The 21304-nt window shown below is 33.9% G+C and overlaps 1 protein-coding gene across 1 annotated transcript in view; it reads left to right on the top strand.

Annotated features, from left to right (window-relative positions):
• Positions 1-1216: 1216 nt before the first annotated feature.
• LOC111510847 (uncharacterized) overlaps positions 1217-21304 on the top strand; it is a 35618-nt gene continuing 15530 nt past the window's right edge. The window contains exon 1 of the mRNA XM_074179114.1: positions 1217-1536. Coding sequence (XP_074035215.1) covers positions 1525-1536 — 12 coding nt within the window. The 5' untranslated portion in view covers positions 1217-1524. The remainder of the gene's footprint in view (positions 1537-21304) is intronic.

Genomic DNA, 21304 nt, shown 5'->3' with positions numbered 1-21304 from the left:
AGATTTCCCCACTTTATTGTACATTATTCAGGTTAGCTTATGTTGTAACGGTTTCCTTTGTGCAAAAAATTATTATTATTATTATTGAATATTACTGGAGTTTTTTTCCAACACCAAACCGTTATTTTAACCCCACGACACGTGTTTCGATCACCAAGTGATCATCTTCAAGAGAAAGAGGAATATTAGTTTAATCTTCCTCTTGAAGGTGACACTTGGTGATCGAAACACGTGTCGAGGTGTTAATAATAACAATTTGGTGTTGGGAAAAAACTCCAGTAATATTCATTACTACACCAAAGGTTCTAAACAGTGCATCGTGAGTGAATATCATTATTGTTTGATGATTTATTATTGTTTGCCGTATATCAATACAATTTATACACGCGTTGACGAAGAACGGAATTTTTAGTCAAAACTAATCATATTTTTGTCATTACGAGCTGTTAATGAACATTTTCCTGATGAACGTTTCACGAGGCCAAGGGAGATGTCATAAAACCCCTAAATTTGAGCAAAATTGTTCTAAATCACTCTCTAGATCACAGATCAACAGCTGACATTTCTATCGAATTTGCCTTCTACTGACTTCCATGATTTGGATATACTCAACCATAAACAAATGTAGAAAGCGGTTATTGGGAGATATCAAGTGAATATCCCTGCTGTATTATTTCTCTCATTCATATCTGAAAATGTACAGATATCTACAAAATATACACGTCATGGTTGTCGAATGGCTGGAGGTCTGGAAGGTCTATCAATTCGTTTGATTTTCTCAAGTACTTACCTAACAAGTACCAAACAAAAACGGCCGTCGTCGACTTCATCGAATTCTGATAATTCAATTTCCAAGGTGACGGAATTAATCGATTTGTTTTGAGTTGGCGAAAGTGTACTGACTCAAATGGCGCTTATTCAAATTGAATTGAATGAGTTTTCTCTGACATAATACAGTTTGAAGTCGGCTCATAAGAACGGATAAAACTTTTGAAACAATCAAATGAATTTCAATCAATTCACTTGAAATAAATTGACATGTGAACATGAATTTTGTCATTGCATCAAATGATTTTGTCTGTTGGAATAACAGTGGCGTTGTGAGTGGGCACAAAAACAAGACATTATCAAATCCTAGATAAAGAGTTCAATCTGATAGTCAGCTTACCAGTACGGTAAATATTTTGAGAATCACCAACCACACTAATTAGTACTCATTTCATTCCACGAATAAGGACGTATTTGTTTTCGTTATTTTCATCATTTGGAAATTTGTTTATGCCCCTCGATATCTCCGCATGGACAACAGAATACTCAGTATCGAATGCAAATAAAATAAATATAACATTAATGTTTTATTTAATGTGCCACTGATACCGACTCAGTTAGTAACAAATCCGTAGTTCTTCGATACAGTGTGCATCTCTTATCTCATTTGAAGTGCGTTCTTCCTCCCATACAACGTTGGTTAATACTGGAATAAGTGGAATACTCGAATATTTATTTCTGGACACTACGAACAGGATGAAACTGAGTGTAAGTGTTGCATTTTTGAATATCACAGATTCGATTGTTAGACGTTTGATTCACTGAGAAAATAGCGAATTTAACTGATTAATTATAATAATGATGATAATCTTCATTTCAAAAATATGCTATAACAGCTTGTACATAGACAACATGAATTAATGTCAATAAAACAAAATGTTATATATTTATATATACATTTCTATAATTCCCTTTGGTTCAAATTAACACAATATGGTTTTAAATCTATTATTTTTTGAAATTCTCTTTTCAGATCCATTCATATTCTTCAAATCCTTGATTCAATTGGGCGATATATTGAAATGATAACACAATATAGTTCGAAATCTATCAATTTTTTTCTTGTACTGGTACAGATACGTAAATAATATCTTACTCTGTTTTACTGGTACAGATAGTCAGTTAGGCAGGTTCATTGAATATGCCAATTCCATCCACCCGTCAATAAAATTCACCACTGAGAGGGAGGTGAATAATTACCTAAATTACCTTGGCTCAACCATTACAAAAAATAACATTAGACATGAATTTGCAATTTTCTACACACCATCTTACACGGACCTTATCATACATAATTCTTCCACACATCCTTATCAGCATAAAGTCGCTGCATTCAATAGTATGCTTCAAAGACTATGGACTATTCTACTGTCTGAGAGCAATTTCCAGAAATAGCTGAGTTTGATCAAACAAATCGCGGTTAACAACGGTTATAAGGTATGTACGAGTATTATAGTCTCCATTCTTTCAAAAAAAAACTGGACCTGGTCTACCCAAATTCAAGATGCAATAACGTCAGTTATAAGTCATTGTCATATATGGGTGAACCAACCAATAATATTGCCGGTTTTTGAAGAAAGAATGCGTAAACGTAGCTCACAGAACGAATAATAGTCTGAGTAATTTTATTTGAAACAATAGAGACAAATCTTCGGTGTCGGATAGATCAGGAGTATATAGGCTGACTTGTTTGTGGCTCTTGCCCAAAACTGTGTATTGGCCTAGCAGTAAGAACATTTCCCTGAAGAATTAAAGAGAATAGAAGTAGTTTCGTGAATAGAAATACCAATTCCACATTTGCAAATCACCTTTTAGCAGAAGGACATAAGGCATTGAATATGTAGAATATAGTTAGTAAAGACACGTCTGAAGAAGCCATTGTATGGTGAAACACGTGTTGCGTTTTTTAAATTGTTTAGTGAAACGCTCACAATGAAATGTTTTTTGAAAACGTTATTCATTTTTTTATTTCTTTCTTAGATTTATTCATGCTCTTCAAATCCTTGATTCGATTAGATAATTTATTACACTTCATATTAACTTATTATACTTCATATTTATTACATACTTATTATACTTCATATTGACATGTAATGAAGAGTTTTTTCAGTTATAGTTAACCTATGTATAGGAAGCACGAAATCATTTCTTCTTGTTCCATAGGAATGTTGATTATTACTCTAAAAGAACGAATGTTTATTTTCAAATAGAAACATTGAGCATTCAAGAATATGAAGGGGCATATATCGTCATTATTCCATTATTCTTATTCCATATCTACACGATTATTTATACTTCAAATTATTCATCATAAATACTTACATCAAACATTCTACCAACTTTTAACAATTTGCTCTATAAATTGTATTACTGTTGGGCAATGAAAGCTATATTATTATTATTACTAAATCATCTAACTTCTTTCACGCTGTTATCCACAAAAATATTTCAGTTACCAAGTTTTGGATTGAATTGAAAGTACACGTTTTTTCTGGGTATTCTCTGTGCCTACGGTTTCTCAGTATTTTTTTGAGAGCAAATGGGTCGTGAGTTAACAACAAAAATCCAGAGGTTGAAATTGTTTTCAGTTAATGAAAGGGCGCCAATAAGTTTGAGGTCATACGTGAAAATTTAGACTATACATAATTAATTAACTAATAAATCAATCTTAATTCGAAATAGATGAAGTATCAACCTCATAGGAAATAAATATTAGTAATTGCCATAGCATTTGCATCCGTATGATCATGCTTTAAACCATAAATATATATCTTAATGATAAATTATATATGATCTTTCAAGCTTTGAATGTTACTTTTCAAAGAAATGAAAAACGAATGTCACACCTTGCCAAAATCATCTGCAAACCTGATAGTTAAAAAATTGTGGACTCCATTTATAAACCATGTGTGGCCTCAAAGTGAGATTTAATATTTAACTTTCAAAATTAATCCATTGAGATACTTCGCATTTAACAAAACTCGTTTTTCGAATTTTTTCTCAAATCCATAAAATATGTATCAAATTCAGCAACTGGAAATTTCTTTTATGCACTCAACAGTTTTTTGATAATTCCTTCTTCGAATCTCGGAAACAAAAGTCCTCTTATTGATTCTCGTATTTCTCCAGCAGAAACAATTTGCAAAACGCCATGGGTTTAAATAAAAAAGGATATACCAGTGAACCTCAATAATTCGAATTGAATGATTCCAAGATTGGGGTATGGTTGAATGAATTCTTTTTATTTTTCAAATAATTCGTAGAGAAACTTCTGTCATGTGAAAAGTGGAAATGTGTTGCATAGTGAATACTCCTATCATCTATTTTTGATTTTGCTGAATATAAAATTTTATAGACATCTGCATAATGCAGTTATTCTAAATACGATGTACCATTGGTGTCATACAGGCTGTCCTACTTATTTGATCCTCTTTTAATTTCATCTACAAGTAACCAACTGTGACAAATTGAATTGTTACAATGTTTTGGTGAAGAAGTTTCATCTAAATTTATTTTTTTGGTGTTAATAAACAACATATCTTTCCAAAATTCCATGAAATACCTAAAACATCCAGTCGACATGAGATATTTTCACTCACACATGGAATGATCTTACTCTGTAATTCTGTAAACCCTTACCTCTCCTAAATTCAAAAAGCAAACGGTATCAATATATTGAGATCAGTCTTTTCAACCTGACTATTGTTCAATAAGAAATTTCTGATACTGACAAACATTGGAAAGCAACAATAAACGTGGTTTTCAATAAAAGTCTGAACATAATTATTGAATATTGAATATTGTACTGCTACTAGATTCTATGGGGAATGCATGATGTGTTGAGAAATGACATTCATTTCCTGCACCCCCTCAATTAAACCAAGATATTTTCATTCGGATGGAGCTTAATTTGATTCTTCAAATTTCATAATACTAAGCTATTTTTTGGTATACAAAACGAACCTAGTTCTTGCCAATTGCAGATCATTCAATGAAATAGTGAAAACTTCAAGCCAAAGTTGAAATATTTCATAACGCCTGTATTTATTTACTCACTGTCATAGTGATAACAAAAGCGTTTCAGCAACTGAATCGTTATCTTCTGCATCATCGTTTCACTTCATGCCAGAAGCACAAGTTGGGAATGAAAAATTCAGTCAAACCAGAAAAAACATTGAAATTATTAGCATTTTCAACTGCTAACAGCCCATCATCTAAAAATTCAATTCGTTTGTGATTAGATTACTAAAAAATTCACACCTATCAGAATCTTAATTTTATAATTATAATTTATAATGTCTATATCGGCAAAATCAGTCTTTTTTCCCCGTCAATTGATTCATTATTGATGAATCGTGATTTTGGAAAGAGATCCGCAAATTTTCAATTTGCATTTAATGACACTCTACGAATTTTATGAACTTTAGTGGCAGATAAACCACAAAAACAAAAAACCATGTATAACATTTTTGGGAATGAAAGTTTTTGGTGGAGATCCGCCCATTTTTTCCACATTCCCACATTTTTTTGCATAAAGACGGAGAAGTAGAAGCCAAAACCTTCCTTCCCCACTCCTACTATTCTCTCATCATTTTGGCACTCAACCTGGATAACTAGTGTTTGCAAGGTTCATTTTGTGAATGATTTTGAGAAATTATTGGTGGTTCATTTTTCTTTAATTCAGAACACCAAATAGGAAAATGCCGCCCAGTAGAAATGAAGTACTTTATCAAAGCTTTGCAAAGTCTACAGGTATGTAAACAAATTAAACATTCGTTTTTACGTATCAAACATTTTTCTTCGATTTGAACATACTTTTTGAGCTTTCATACTTCCTGACTGGCATAATCACTATTGCAAAATAAGCACATTGTAATATTCGTACCTTCTATAGGTCTACCATTATTATATACTTTATACAGAACTGCTACAGTGTATGATCCAGAGTCTTCATGTTGAGAAATATTTTGTCTCTTAACAGTCATGCTAAACGGCAAAATTGACGCTACTATTCAATGGAAAATCCTCACTGGATGAGAGAATAACACACACAATACCTTCAAAAGGTTAATGTTTGGGCAGGGATTGTAGGAAACCATATCATTAGTCTCTTTTCCATTGAAGGCAACTGAATCATTTGGCACTACTTCAAAATGATGTCATTCCATGTTTAGCAAATTCATATCCTGATTCAGGAAATCCTCAAGTTTCAGTGAATACGTTATGGTTTCAGCAGGATGAAGCACCACCACATTATCAAGTTAATGTCCGGAAATACATCGATACAACATTTCCCAATCGGTGAATGGGGAAGCGGGGATCGATTGAATGACCAACGCGATAACCTGATCTTCCATCATTAGATTTCTTTTTATGGAGATATGTAAAGAGCAATGTGTACAAAACTAAACCTTCAGATTTGAATCGTTATGCGATTAGGTCGGTCCCGTTTGATATATTGAATAATATTGAAAGACAGTTTTATTTGAGATAAGGATGATGCCAAGACGTTCGCGGTGAACATTTAGAACATTTACTTCGTTAACATCCATATTTCTTTTTCGTTTTCTACATTTTATTACGTTTTGCATTACATTTCAATGTTTGAGTGTATTTTATCGAATTTCGTTAACCACATGATTTCGATTTATTTTATCTTAATTTTTGCAATAAACTTGAAAGCGATAACATTTTTGAATAGAGAATGAAGAGACCTTTCAAACAATATATCACAAACCTATAATAATAATAATATAATAATAGAATTTATTCATCAATCAAAGGTTATACAAGGCATTATACATACATATACATAGCACTTATCAGACTAGTCAAGAAAGAAAAGAAGGTAATCTACAAAGAAATTGTTAATCGCAAACAAACCAGAAAAATTGTACATACAATACTCAATCTTACAATTATGAGATATCACGAATTATAAAATTCTTCAATATTATAAAATACTTTTTCAAGAAGAAAGTTTTTCAATTTATTTTTGAATAGAATGCCATTCAGATTCACATCTATCAAATCTCTTATTTTATTGAAACACTTGATACCAATATGCATTCCTTCCCATTTGAAGAATTGGTGGTTGTACCTGTCATTCGAAGGGGGTTAGGAGTGGCATTTTTACGTTGAAGAATGTCAAATTATAATTCATATCTGACGTATTGCGGTATTTTTTTCTAGTATAGTAACCGAAATAATGAATTCATTCCATTTGGCTTTCACACACTGTATAATTGAAGGGCAAATCATATTTCCCTTCTGCTCCTGAAACAATCATATGCGTGTCATCAACAATATTCATGATATAAACATGAGTCAGAATTTGAAATTTTAATATTGTTATAAACAATGAGTCATGAATGAACGACTGAGTCTCCAAAAGGCATTGATTGTAAACGTGTACAATCCTTCTTATCTTATCTCATTGCAATTACCACTCCTTGTTCTATTGAAAAAAAAATTGAAAATTTCGTTGGTGAATTCCGAATTCTTGGCCATCATACTTTTCATGCTTTTATTCTTCCATTCGTCAAAGTTCAATGATTTTAGGAAAATTCTTTCAAAACTAAGGTGAGTAGTGCAACTATGATTCAGTATTTACATTGTTGTTACGGTATGGCAAACGAATAATTTATTGATCCGTGAATAAATTCACAATGCTTAAATGTATTCGATCGATAAAAAAAAATACACAGTTTTAGCCACACGTAAAGCTCAAAAACATGTGGTCTCAGGATTCATGTTAAAGCGTGCATCTCTTTTCATGGAAACTGTCACGGTCGTCAAAATGTTATGATTATTGAAAGGTTTAATAATTCAAGGTTTCAGCGAAATAGTAATTTTTTCTATTGACAAGATAATTGACAACTAAATACAATTCTTTTTTCGAAAATAGTAACATGGAAATAAGTGGAATACAAAAAAATCAGTGTGTAAAAACGGTTATCAATTTCAACACCCACTAATTCAAATAGCATTCACAATACCTCTGATTCACGATATTCTTTCAGATTTGAGTTTTTCTATCATTGTCATCAAACTTTAAACTTCTTGATTCATATATTCCCACAAATATCTTATTGATTGGTAGCTCAGAGTTGAACAACAATTTTGTGAGAATTTATTAACAACTAACAAAAAAATTCAATAAAAAGTTGAACATTTCGTTTCGACCGGATTCAAATGAGCATTGACGAACCCGGACAACTTTGGAGCGATGTAACAGCGCTCTACAAGATTGGTCTGAAGTAATTTTTTTGTAAAATGTATGAAAAAAAGTTAAAAAGCCAAAAAGGAAATTTTTATAAAAAATTTCTCACTTTTTTGCTTATAACTTCTTCAATTTTTAATTCCGGACAGAAAGTTATGTGAACATATTTGTAGGCAATACAATTTGCTACAAATTATGACGTTACACATTCTTAGTGAGACGCTTAGTTTCCGAGATATCGCGAAAAGTGTTTTCACCACTTTTTCCAAGATGACCGGGGGACAAGGGTGGCGACCTCACAAACTTGAGGTTAAGCTTCTATTGACTCCCCACACATGTTCCAAAAATAAAATTGCGTCCTCTAAAAAATGCAAAGCTTATGTAACATTTCAATGGACTGAAACGAATTCAATAGAGTCAAAATCGAGTGTCAATAGAAATTTTGAGAAAATAACACAAGGATGTCCCGCAAAAATTAAATTGCGTCCTCTAAAAAATGCAATATTCGATCCTTAAATCGTAACATTTCGATGGACTAGATCAAATATATCTTTCTTCATGCGGAGAGTAAGACCAAGATTTTAACGAAATAAATAGATTAGAATAAGTCTATGTGTACGTGTTAAAAAATAAGGTGAATGTTCAAATTTAGCAGACTACGTATATCAGATTAGCGCTTCAGAGAAACAGCGCTATCTCTTTTTCTTTAGCATGTTTGGTTCGTTGGTGAGAGGCAAACAAGTTAGAAGTATTTTTCGTGTTCGTCGATTTTCCGCTATTGATAAAAAAGGATCGAAGAATTTACATGGAATGTTGTGTGAAAAATGAAATTAAGTGCTCAAAAACACTAGAAATGTTGACAGTGACATACGGTGATTGTACTCTGAGTCAGAAAAATGTTTGCAAGTGGTACAAGCTTTTCACAGAAGGTCGAGAATATGTGAATGACAAAGTTCGCCCAGGACACCGCCACACATCAACAACCGATGAAAATGTTGAGAAAGTGAAGAAAATTATTATGGAAAATCGTCGAATCACTATAGGAGAAGTTGCTGAGAATGTCGGCATATCAGTCGGCTCATGCCATGAAATTTTTTCGGAAACTTTGGACATAAAGCGTGTGGCAGCGAAATTCATTCCAAAGTTGCTGAATTTTGATCAATAACACCGTTGCATCAGCATCGCTTCGAATTTGTTGAATGACGTTCAACGGCGATCCAGATTTGCTTCAAAAGATCAAAACTGGTTACGATTGGCGGATATATGGTAGTGCACAGTATTATCACAAGGTCTTACTGTCAATAAGGAGTATAATCTGGAAGTTAAGCGCCACTTTCGAGAAGCAGTACAAAGAAGACATCCGGTTGTGTGAAAAAATATTTTGATGCTTATGCATCACGATACTGCACCTGCTCACTCGTCATTGCTTGTTCGTAATTTTGTAGGCTACCAGATTTGCCCCCCTGCGACTTTTTCCTGTTTCCAAGATCGAGATAATAATAATAATATGCTTCATTATCATAAGACATAATCTTGTAGACAAAGCCTGGGGAGTGAATACTTAAAAAAATGCAATACTTACCAAATGAAATAAAAATGGTGCATGGGTACAAACTATGTTGAAATGGAGGATATAAAAGATATGTATATATAAAAGAGAAAAAGTCAAGTTTATAAAAGAGTAGACATACAAAGTAATAACTTAGGAGCTCCTTAATAAATAAAGACAAAACATTTGAGTAAGTCAATTGAAAGCTATCGTTAAAATATTCATCCAAATAGGGTCTATCAGACACATATAATTTGACTGAATTCCTGAATCAGAAGTCATTTATATTGGCAGATCTTATGTCCATAATAATAATAATCTTTATTCATCCTTTAAGATCATACACATGATATAGGACAAGTCATAAAATGTATATAGTCGAAATTTGTGCGAGCTAAGGATTAACGAGGTCTTACCTTTTAACGTGTGATTCCTAACACGGGTTGGACGATAGCAAGTGAAGATCGATCGTTCAGACTAGGGCTTGAACCAACGACCAACACGGCAGTCAATTCGAGTGAGTGAACAAAGCACCCACGCCGAACCGCGTGGCTACCGACCGACCGACATATAAATACGATGAACATATAACTATATTACTTTAAACATATCGTCCATACAAACAAGCAAACAACAAATACAAAAAACTAGGAATTAGCAAAATAGTCACTAATGTCATAAAAGCAGGACTCCACTAAATATTTTTTCAAACTTGTTTTGAATTTATTAATATTTTTTTCGTTTTTGATATCACTTGGGAGATGATTGAAAAATCGTATTCCATTATATTTAGGACTGCTTTCGTAAAGTGATGTACGATGCTTTATACTTCTAAATAAGTCACCATGCCTCGTAGCATAGTCATGAGAGTCAGAATTTTTTGACAAGCTCTTGATGTTGAGTTCAACATATGTTACAGCTTTATAAATGTAGATCGATGGTACTGTCAGTAATTTAAACTTTTTAAAATGATTTCTACACGTCATTCGGTAATCTAAGCCAAAGATTAGACGAATTAGTCTTTTTTGACTGATGAAAACTCTGCGAGCGTTGGCCGTTCTTCCCCATAGGACAATATTATAAGAAATATGTGAATATAATAGAGTACACATTTATTAATTGCTCTAGTGTGAATATATTTTTCAGCTGCAAAATTGCATAATAACTACTATTGAGCCTCTTACACACCTGATCAACGTGTGTATTCCACTTCAAATTTACATCTAAATATGTGCCCAGAAATTTTATTGAATCCGAAAAATATATATTTTTGTTGTTCAAGCGAACAAAATAATCATTTGAAATTTTTGTACGAGAATAAAACTGACAATTCCTTAATTGTCAGGATTGACAATTGAGGAATTGTCACTACACCAATCAGTAAATTCTTTCGACAAATTATTAATTTTCTACACGAGTTCTTCTGGGGTTTCGGCATCTATGGCGATTGTCGTATCATCTGCGTACAAAAAAATGTGTTCAGTGCTCAAATAATTTGGTGAATCATTGACGTACAGAAGAAAAATCAAGGGACCCAAAACTGATCCTTGAGGAACCCCTGAATCATAGGCAAATGATTGTACATTTTTCCACCGTTGTAAAATATGGCGTCTCTGTTGATGTTTTTAGTTGGCACAGTGAGTTTCAGAGTGTGTTTGCTGTTTCGGGTGTTATAATGGGAAGAGGATGCAGCAAAATTTAATATATTCTTATTTATTAAACACACAGATTCCAGTATAAATAATGCAGCTACCGTTAGAATATTATGTTTTTTGAAGAAGGTTCTACATGAGTCTCTTAATTTAAGGTTTCCTATATATCTACCTTATTGACCTTTTCTGTAAAATTAGTAGAGATTTGAATGAAGTTGGACTGCATGGTCCCTAAAACGGTATTCCGTAGCGTAAGTGAGAATCTATGAGTGCATAGTACGCCATCTTTGCAGTACTAAACCCCAATACTATATAAATCACTCTAACCGCATAACACCCAGAGGAGACTTTTCTAGTGAGTTGTTCAACAAGATACACAAATTTTAAATTCTGGTCAATGAACACTCCTAGAAATTTAGTAATCTGTCTTCAAAAAAAAGTTCGTTGATTGAGCATCTAAATGATATTAAATTTGTTTTAGTCATGTTAACAGATAAAATGTTTCCATAACACCAATCTTTGACTTTTTTCAAGTCGGTAGAGATTATTTTGTGCAACTTACAAAATGTTTTTATCATTCTAAAGTATGATAGTGTCATCTGCAAATAAGGTGAACTTCCCAGAAATATAAAGCTTGGTGAGGTCATTAATATAAATGGTTTTTCAATAAGGGCGGGTATATGTTGAAATGGAATAAAACAAGCTGTGTGTGAGGTATTGACAAAATTATTTTTTTATGTGAAAGGCGCATGTATGCCATTGAGTGTGGAATATGATATCATTCAAATGCCCGCCTCGGCTTCTTACGGTGGCACCGATCCGAATGGTCCAATTTTCAATGATTCTTCCGCATAGATCCGGCTGAATTTGAGCGATGGCCTGTGTTATGTTCACCTTCAGGGCATCGGTCGATTGTGGTTTATTTGCGACTTCAAAAAACCCCACAGGAAAAAGTCTAGCGGGGTCAAATCACATGACCTTGATGGCCAATTCATATCACCCCTGCGAGAGACAACCTTACCCTCAAATCGTTTATGCAAAATGTCAATCGTGGCGTTTGCTGTGTGGCACGTAGCGCCGTCCTGCTGGAACCACATGTCGTCTAGGTCCATATGGTTCAATTTGGGCCATAAGGAATTAGTTATCATCGTTCTGCAGCGCTTGCTGTTGACGGTGACCGCCTCACTAACGTCGTTTTCAAAAAAGTACGGACCAATTACGCCGCTGGCCCAAAATCCACACCAAACGGTAACTTTCTGAAGATGCATTATCACCTGTTGAACCTCGCGTGGGTTGGTGTCGGTCCATATAGGGCAATTTTGCTTGTTAACACAGCCATTCATCCAAAAATGGCCCTCGTCACTAAAGATGATTTTTTGGCCCAAATTGGGGTCTTCTTCCAAACGATTCGAAGGCCAGTCAGCGAACAAATGGCGTTGTCTATGGTCATGAACTTTGAGCTCCTGGGTCAGTTGGATCTTGTACGGGTGTAGGCCCAATTCCCGATGCAAAATTCGCCAAGTTGAAGTCTGCGAAAGGCCGAGTTCTTGTGCACGGCAAGGGATAGACTGCCTCGGGTTCTGCTGTACACTTTCAGGGACCGCGGCGATGTTCTCGGCCGATCTTGCGTTCCTTGAACATACGGGTGTTGGCTGATTGTTTACTGAACCGGTCGTCTCAAATTTGGCCACCAAACGTTAAGGAGTCGACTGTGAAGGGCCACCACGCCTACCGTAAAATGGGCGCAATGCGCGCAACGTTTGCGTTAACGAACGCTCATTTTGATAATGAAGTTTTATCATTTGAACGTGCTGTTCAATCCTGTTACTTGCCATGATGATTTGGCATGAACAATTGAATAATAAACAAAAGATTTGATAGATGTCACCTAAACAAAATGGCCGTCACGGGGCGCCAAAATCTACCCGCGCCAATTAAAAAACCCTTAATAATAATGAGAAAATAATGGGACCTAACACAGAACCTAGTGAATTTCCCTTTTTTTTTGAAAGTTGAGTTGTTTTGACCATTTGCGTCCGTCCCATTGAGTAGGAATCGAACCATTTGTGAGTTACTCCTCTGTATCCATAACGTTGGAGCTTTCTCAGCAGTGAAAGGGTGGCGTTTCGCTACGATTGAGAAGATTAAAACCGAATCGCTAAGAGAGCTAAAGGACATACCAAAAATGCCCAACTGGATTTGAGAAATCGCTGGCACAAGTGTATTATACCTCGGAGGGACTACTTTGGAGGAAACATAAAAGAAATTGATGAATAAATAAATATTTTTCGATAGAAATGAAAATTAACCTTTTGACCAGACCTCGTATATCAGTATCGAATGAATGTAATGAGTAATACTTCTCAAATTACTACTATTCATTCAAAAGTGCAACAGTTACAGACAGGTTTTGATGGCCCAGAAGGATGATACTTTGAATTTTATGAAGTAGGGAGACAAATATAAAACGTTATTTTCTGCCTCTGTATCATGAAAAGTCTTACAACAGTAATAGTGAAAATTCCACACCTGTAATTTTGAACCAACCAAAATACAGTATTTTGGAAAATCACCATGGCAATGGCGGTATTTCAGTGGAATTTTCTTCCTCGTGGGATACCCAACAGCAAATTATACTGGAAATTTCTTGACTGATATATATATATATATATATATATATATATATATATATATATATATATATATATATATATATATATATATATATATATATTATATATATATATTTCAATATTAAATTTTACAAAAAAGATTTGAAGCTTTATATCTTCTTTTGATTATCTGCGAGCGCTTTCGACAGTTGGTAGTACTGTCATCTTCTAGGCACTCCTCAAACTGAACTTGTCATTCTGTCGTCTGCCTCTTTATACGGTCAGAGCGTCTCTCAACTCAGGTATTTCAGGTACTTTAGGTAAATTTGCCTGTATTTGTACTGCATCAGGTACTCTTCTTTGTATTAGATCTTCTCTAGGAATGTGTATGGTTTTGTTAAATATATTGAATGTGAGGTCTTGTTGTATTTTGATTTATACTTGTTCCTCGATGAGTAATTTATGACTGTTAAATTTATGGATGTTCAAGGTTTCCCAAATGTCCATGCGGTTTCCCTTGTTGACTTGTTTTATGAGTTTTGTTCTCTGGTGGGGGGAAATTATGTTTGTTTTGTATGGCGTGTGTTGCGAGGTTTGATTTATATACTATTGGATTTATGTATGCCTTTTTGTGCTCATTGTACCTTTGGATTAGTTTTTTTGTCATCTTTGTCATCTTCTATTTCATAGTTGTTTATTTTTTGTATTATCTTCGTGTCCGGCTTGTATGTGATGTTGATGTTCTTCAAACATCAAGAAGATGACAAAGACCAAAACGGGATATACAGTATACAATGCTCGGACTGCAACAAATTCTATATCGGCCAAACCAAGAAAAAACTAATCCAAAGGTACAATGAGTTCAAAGAGGCAAACATAAATCCAATAGTATATAAATCAAACCTCGCAACACACGCCATACAAAACAAACATAATTTCCCCCCACCAGAGAACATAAAACTCATAAAACAAGTCAACAAGGGAAACCGCATGGACATTTAGGAAAACTTGAACATCCATAAATTTAACAGTCATAAATCATTTATCGAGGAACAAGTACAAATCAAAACACAGCAAGACCTCACATTCAAGATATTTAACAAAACCATACACATTCCTATTTTCCATTTGAAAATGATTTTTAACTCAAACAGTGCTGTGGATACAGAAATTGACGCCGATATTTTTCAAAAACAACTGATACGCCAATAGATTTTTTTCAAATGGAATTCATTTTTGAACTGCTTGTTCAATTTGAAACGGAAAAGTTCTCCGAAGCTTTTTTTTATTTTTCCAGAAATTATCGAAAAGAGTCACTTCATTGAATTTTACTTCAGTTTCTGAGTTAGTTGGGCAGTGACACTCAATAACATTTTTGATAAAAAAATTATCTTCTTATGCTGGTACATTGAATGTTCGTTCCCAAATGAAAATTATTTTTGAATACCACGTTCTTTTTCAAACAAGATTTTTCTGTGACACGCTGTTTTTAGTGGGATGATTAAAACCGTCATAGTATTCAAAAATTATTGAAGAACAGTACTAAACTCGATCCTACTTCAGTTTTTGATTCACTTCTTGTTCACACTTTATTTCGTCAACACACAATTAATCTAGTTACCCTTCAATATGCCACTTGCTATTTACATCTGACATTTCTTGTAAGTGACATGTCTTTCAAATCTATTCGCGGTGAATTATCTTCTTTATCATTAGGTTTTTTCGGTTTCATACAATTCGATAATGGTGAACTATTCAAATTTGGAATTGATTAGTTTTTTTGTCATCTTTGTCATCTTCTATTTCATAGTTGTTTATTTTTTGTATTATCTTCGTGTCCGGCTTGTATGTGATGTTGATGTTCTTCAAACATCAAGAAGATGACAAAGACCAAAACGGGATATACAGTATACAATGCTCGGACTGCAACAAATTCTATATCGGCCAAACCAAGAAAAAACTAATCCAAAGGTACAATGAGTTCAAAGAGGCAAACGTAAATCCAATAGTATATAAATCAAACCTCGCAACACACGCCATACAAAACAAACATAATTTCCCCCCACCAGAGAACATAAAACTCATAAAACAAGTCAACAAGGGAAACCGCATGGACATTTAGGAAAACTTGAACATCCATAAATTTAACAGTCATAAATCATTTATCGAGGAACAAGTACAAATCAAAACACAGCAAGACCTCACATTCAAGATATTTAACAAAACCATACACATTCCTAGAGAAGATCTAACACAAAGAAGAGTACCTGATGCAGTACAAATACAGGCAAATTTACCTAAAGTACCTGAAATACCTGAGTTGAGACGCTCTGACCGTATAAAGAGGCAGACGACAGGATGACAAGTTCAGTTTGAGGAGTGCCTAGAAGATGACAGTAGGTACTACCAACTGTCGAAAGCGCTCGCAGATAATCAATAAAAGATATAAAGCTTCAAATCCTTTTTGTGAAATTTATTATTGAAATACTGAAAATAAAGGAAAATTAGTTGCATCATTCAAATATATATATATATATATATATATTTATATATATATATATATATATATATATATATATATATATATATATATATATATTTTTATACATGAATATATATAATATTCAGACACCAATTCATTCACCTTTTTTTTCTCATTCAATACTTTCAATTTTGCGTAGTTTAGATGCAAATATTCGTGGACAATTCGGAACAAATTTTCTTTCTTCAAGTTGGAGCCACTATCCTCTATTAATGCGAGTAAATAAGTCATGATACGACGATTGATCATTACATCAGACAATTCCACGCATATTTTGCATAAAGTATGATTTTCAAATCGATTCATTTTTCAAACAAATAATTTCGTTTGGTTTTACTGGCTGCGCAATATGCTTTATTGCAACAAAACATAATAAGTTTCTTTGATGATTTTTCGTCCCTAAATGACACTATTGAGCTACTACAATCTGCAGAAATCAACAGTTTATAGGCCATTGGTGTGAAGACAAACTGAATATTATTATTATTATTCGGTATGGAATTTTCTTACCGAATACCACGCGAGGTCAAATCAATATCAGGAAATGTTTTCTCGCTCATGAATATTTTTAGAAAACTCTCAAAATATTCATGAGCTCGGAATTTCCGGAAATAATTTGACCTCTCACCACAAATTTCAATATTGAACCGTACTTGTGTATCACATCCTGTACATATGTGGGAGAACCCAAAGTAATATCTAGAATTTGTTTGTTACGATATCTCGAAAGGCCATTATGCTTCGACAAAAAAGTTTCATGTTTGTTATCTTATTATTGAATTGTATATTTCTGAATGATATATCTTTCATCCGCTGACGAACTTTTATCGTATTCAAGGGGTCGGCCACTATATTAATTTTCCGTACCAGCTTCTGACACGCACGGTGACCTTTGACAGAAAATATCTATCCATTCGAGCGTATCTTCGAAAAGCAAGCTTTCTTTGTAATTATATTAATTTATTGGATCCTATGGTGAGAGAATTATTTACATATAGTTGGAGAAAATTTCATCATTTCTAATTATCACACATTGACTGAAAGTGTTAGCAGTCATGAAATCAGTCAAACTTTATAGCTTCCAAAAGATTTACAACAAACTGTAATTAGAATTTCAAAGAAGAAAGTAATACAAATCATGAAATTATGAAACAACAAAAATTAATTGGCGCTCTGGGGCGCATTTTTCAGCTGCAAGAAAACCCGGAAAAACCTGCAGCACCAAATCATCTGATTCTTGATCTTGATCTGCCAATGTCCTTTCTCTCATAAAACAAAATGTAGGGTGCCTCCAGGGGCTCCAAACTTAAACCACTCCATTTCGTTTTTGACTAAGGAGTAATAATGACCAGACTCAACGTCAGAACCATGACTGCATGAAGATTATAATTGTGGTCTTCTAAATTGAAGTGTTCATCTGTTTCGAACCTCCGTAAGAGTTTGGTGCTTCCGTCAGAGTTGAGTCATGTTTGAAGATCATCAGTGTTATTATTAGATTGACTGGTGCCTCAGCTATACTTGTTTTCCTATAATAGTCGGTCAGTTTGGCGCATGTTTGGCAATACAGTTGATCATCACCCGTTAAAAATTCCATTATCAGAAGACTCAACAATAAGCTTTGCACGGACTGGTTATTAGTCATTTTAGGAAACGCTAGTTGAAGTTCGAGAAAATCACATACGTTTTTGCTACCTCTTGAAAATCTACTACAAAGTAAACAAGTGAGGATTTTTCCAGCAGAAGATCTACAACGACAAGACGAGATAGACTGTACGGAATCATTCAATCCAGAGCGGTCAGGAGTATTGATTCTGCTCTTTTTTCCATTCAACAAGAACCCCAAGAATTCAGAGCAATTCTCTTATCCTAACGAGTATCTAGTGGACTTCAAAGACTCCAGTAAATCGGTTGGTGACAAAGATGATACGTTCTTACGAAACTGCATGAACAATTGTTTGAGTTTGGTGAATAAGTAGGAAACTTTCTCGTTCTCGTTCATCGTTGAAACAAACTGTATATTCTAGTGGATAAAGAGGATGTTGCTAAATGATATGCGAATTTTCAAAGGTTTCAATCTACGTAATGAAAATAATAGGTTGCTATATGAACTATGGCAAACATGTTCTGTTGAAAAAATACGAGTTGTTGAAGCTTTGAGACAAAAATTTAAATTATTTTATATTAATGAAACCATTTGGAAAATGTACGTGGTATTTAGTGAGTGGAGGCAATTAATGATATTTTCTATTTAAAAATGATTTTTAACTCAAACAGTGTTGTGGATACAGAAATTGACGCCGATATTTTTCAAAAACAACTGATACGCCAATAGATTTTTTTCAAATGGAATTCATTTTTGAACTTCTTGTTCAATTTGAAATGAAAAAGTTCTACGAAGTTTTTTTTTTATTTTTCCAGAAATTATTGAAAAGAGTCACTTCATTGAATTTTACTTCAGTTTCTGAGTTAGTAGGGCAGTGACACTCAATAACATTTTTGATAAAAAAATTCATCTTCAGTGGCATGTGTATTTTATACTGGTACATTGAATGCTCGTTCCCAAATGAAAATCATTTTTGAATACTACGCTCTTTTCCAAACAAGATTTTTCTGTGACATGCCGTTTTTGAGTGAAAACCCTCATAGTGTTCAAAAATTATTGAAGAACAGTACTGAACTCGATCTCACTTCAGTTTTTGATTCACCTCTTATTCACACTTTATTTCGTCAACACACAATTAATCTAGTTACCCTTCAATATGCCACTTGCTATTTACATCTGACATTTCTTGTAAGTGACATGTCTTTCAAATCTATTCGCGGTGAATTATCTTCTTTATCATTACGTTTTTTCGGTTTCATACAATTCGATAAAGCTGAACTATTCAAATTTGGAATTGGCAGATATGCACTACGGGTATGGCCTAGCCGAATGTAATGGATATCGAACTAAACGCATTCATCAACAGAGATATCAAAAGCGTGAACAGCAACATAAATGTTTTGACATTGAATCATTTTTATCAGGAATCCTGAAAAACAAAGTGTGTCATTTGTATGGAATAAGTATATCCGGCTCAAATCACACACTCAACTGAACCTTCAACTTTGGCCTGGCTCTACTATAGGATATTCGCGTTAATAATAGAATAGTTTTTGGTAATTTTGTATATCCAATGTAATAACTTCAAAATTAATGAAAAGAGAAATGAAAATTTCTATGTTTTTTACCACTTTTATTTGTAACTAACGTTACTGCAGTTTCGTCCTATACGGACATTTTCAAACTTTTACAATGAACAATATACAATAAACAATGTATAATAATAATAATAATTCGTCTTTATTATTTCCAATATTAGATAGTTAACAGTTTTTGTACAATGAAATTTTTTATTACAGGAAAATGAAAGGCGAAGTTCAGTTTATTTTCATCGTAATAAAAATTACCTGTTCTTCCACTCAACCTCGAATATTGTATAAGTTTGAAAATGTCCATATAGGACGAAACTGTAGTAACGTTAGTAACAAATAAAAGTGGTAAAAAACATAGAAATTTTCATTTCTCTTTTCATTATGATTTTCTACCACGTAGTAACGGCTACATCCATTAATTCAACTTTAAAATTCCCGAAGCATTGCGTTCAACAGCAATGAAACTAGTCAAATTTCATTTTGTGAGTTGCTCAACTGATAGTAAAATTTCAGACGTTGCCGGATCGAAAAAAAAGGGAACCTGTCATCTGTCTTTTCTTCTCAGAACTAATCATTTCAATATGCCTAAAGCATTGTCAAAACAGTCAAAACAAAGTTGTATTTCAACTAAGTAAATTAATAGTAAGTAAGGTTTATAGCAATACAACAAATCAACAGTACAAAAAACTTTGAAAGTTCGAAATAGTGCGCATGTTGGCAACGCCGTAACTTGTAATCTTGTGACGTCATTCTCTTCTTAGCGTGAATCATATATATGAAAATGGATGTTTGTTGGTCGGTTGGTAAATGATAAACTTCTACATCGCTCAACCGATCGTGATGAAACTTGACATGTTTAAGTAATTTTTCATAGAGAAGGTTTTTAGACTATCAATTTTTTTGTAACTCGCCACTAGATGGCGCTGTAGAACAAATTTTTGAAAGCACTGTTCTGTAACGCTGCACACGTCTATGTTCGTTGATTCTGATTCTGTCAAAACATTGGAACAGCAGCGAAACACCAACATAGTAGGTACTAGTATCCTATAATCATGAAGCAGTTCAGGACTATACTGATCAGAAAAATGTTAAGAATGTAGGGGAGTACTGAATTTTCGATAGTTAAGCAGTTGACAAAATGGCTTTCCCGGCACAAGTTTTCAATATCACTATTTTTCTGGTTTGAAAGCCGTCGCTTCTCGCTGGCACGAATAGCTAGCTTCTTCTGAGGTTCATGCTTATTTTATACATCTTTCCGATGACTGAATATTACAGCTGCGTGAGGTCTATTTATTTTGGTTAGGCAAATTGCATAAAGCGTGTTCATGTTGACTCAGCTAGCCTGTAGGTACCTAGAATAGGTTTGCTATTCTCGAACTTCTTAGAATGTGATGTAATATTCGGTTGAGGTTCACAGCTTCTTTTCTTCTGTTGGAATCATCTGGTGTTTGTGTATCTCTACTGCCTTCCGGTATCTCTGCTTGGAGTTTTGTGTTCCCAAACAGAATCTTGTGGTTTCCTTCACTAAGTGCGTATTCCGCCACAACTGACTTGTTCGTTTGTCCTAGTCTGCAGTTTCTCTTATGCTCTTTCAGCCTTGTTCTCATGTTTCTTTCGGTGGTTCCGATGTATACCTTTCAACAAGTGCACGGTATGCAATATACCCATGCTGTTGATAGTGGGTCCCTCTTGTCTTTAGCCGAC

Source organism: Leptinotarsa decemlineata, unplaced genomic scaffold (assembly GCF_025532065.1).
Source record: "Leptinotarsa decemlineata unplaced genomic scaffold, Ldec_3_MD MMD2_tig00004307_RagTag_RagTag, whole genome shotgun sequence".
Lineage (NCBI taxonomy): Eukaryota > Metazoa > Arthropoda > Insecta > Coleoptera > Chrysomelidae > Leptinotarsa > Leptinotarsa decemlineata.
Note: the sequence above shows the minus strand (reverse complement) of the source record. Positions and strands in the feature narration are given on the sequence as shown.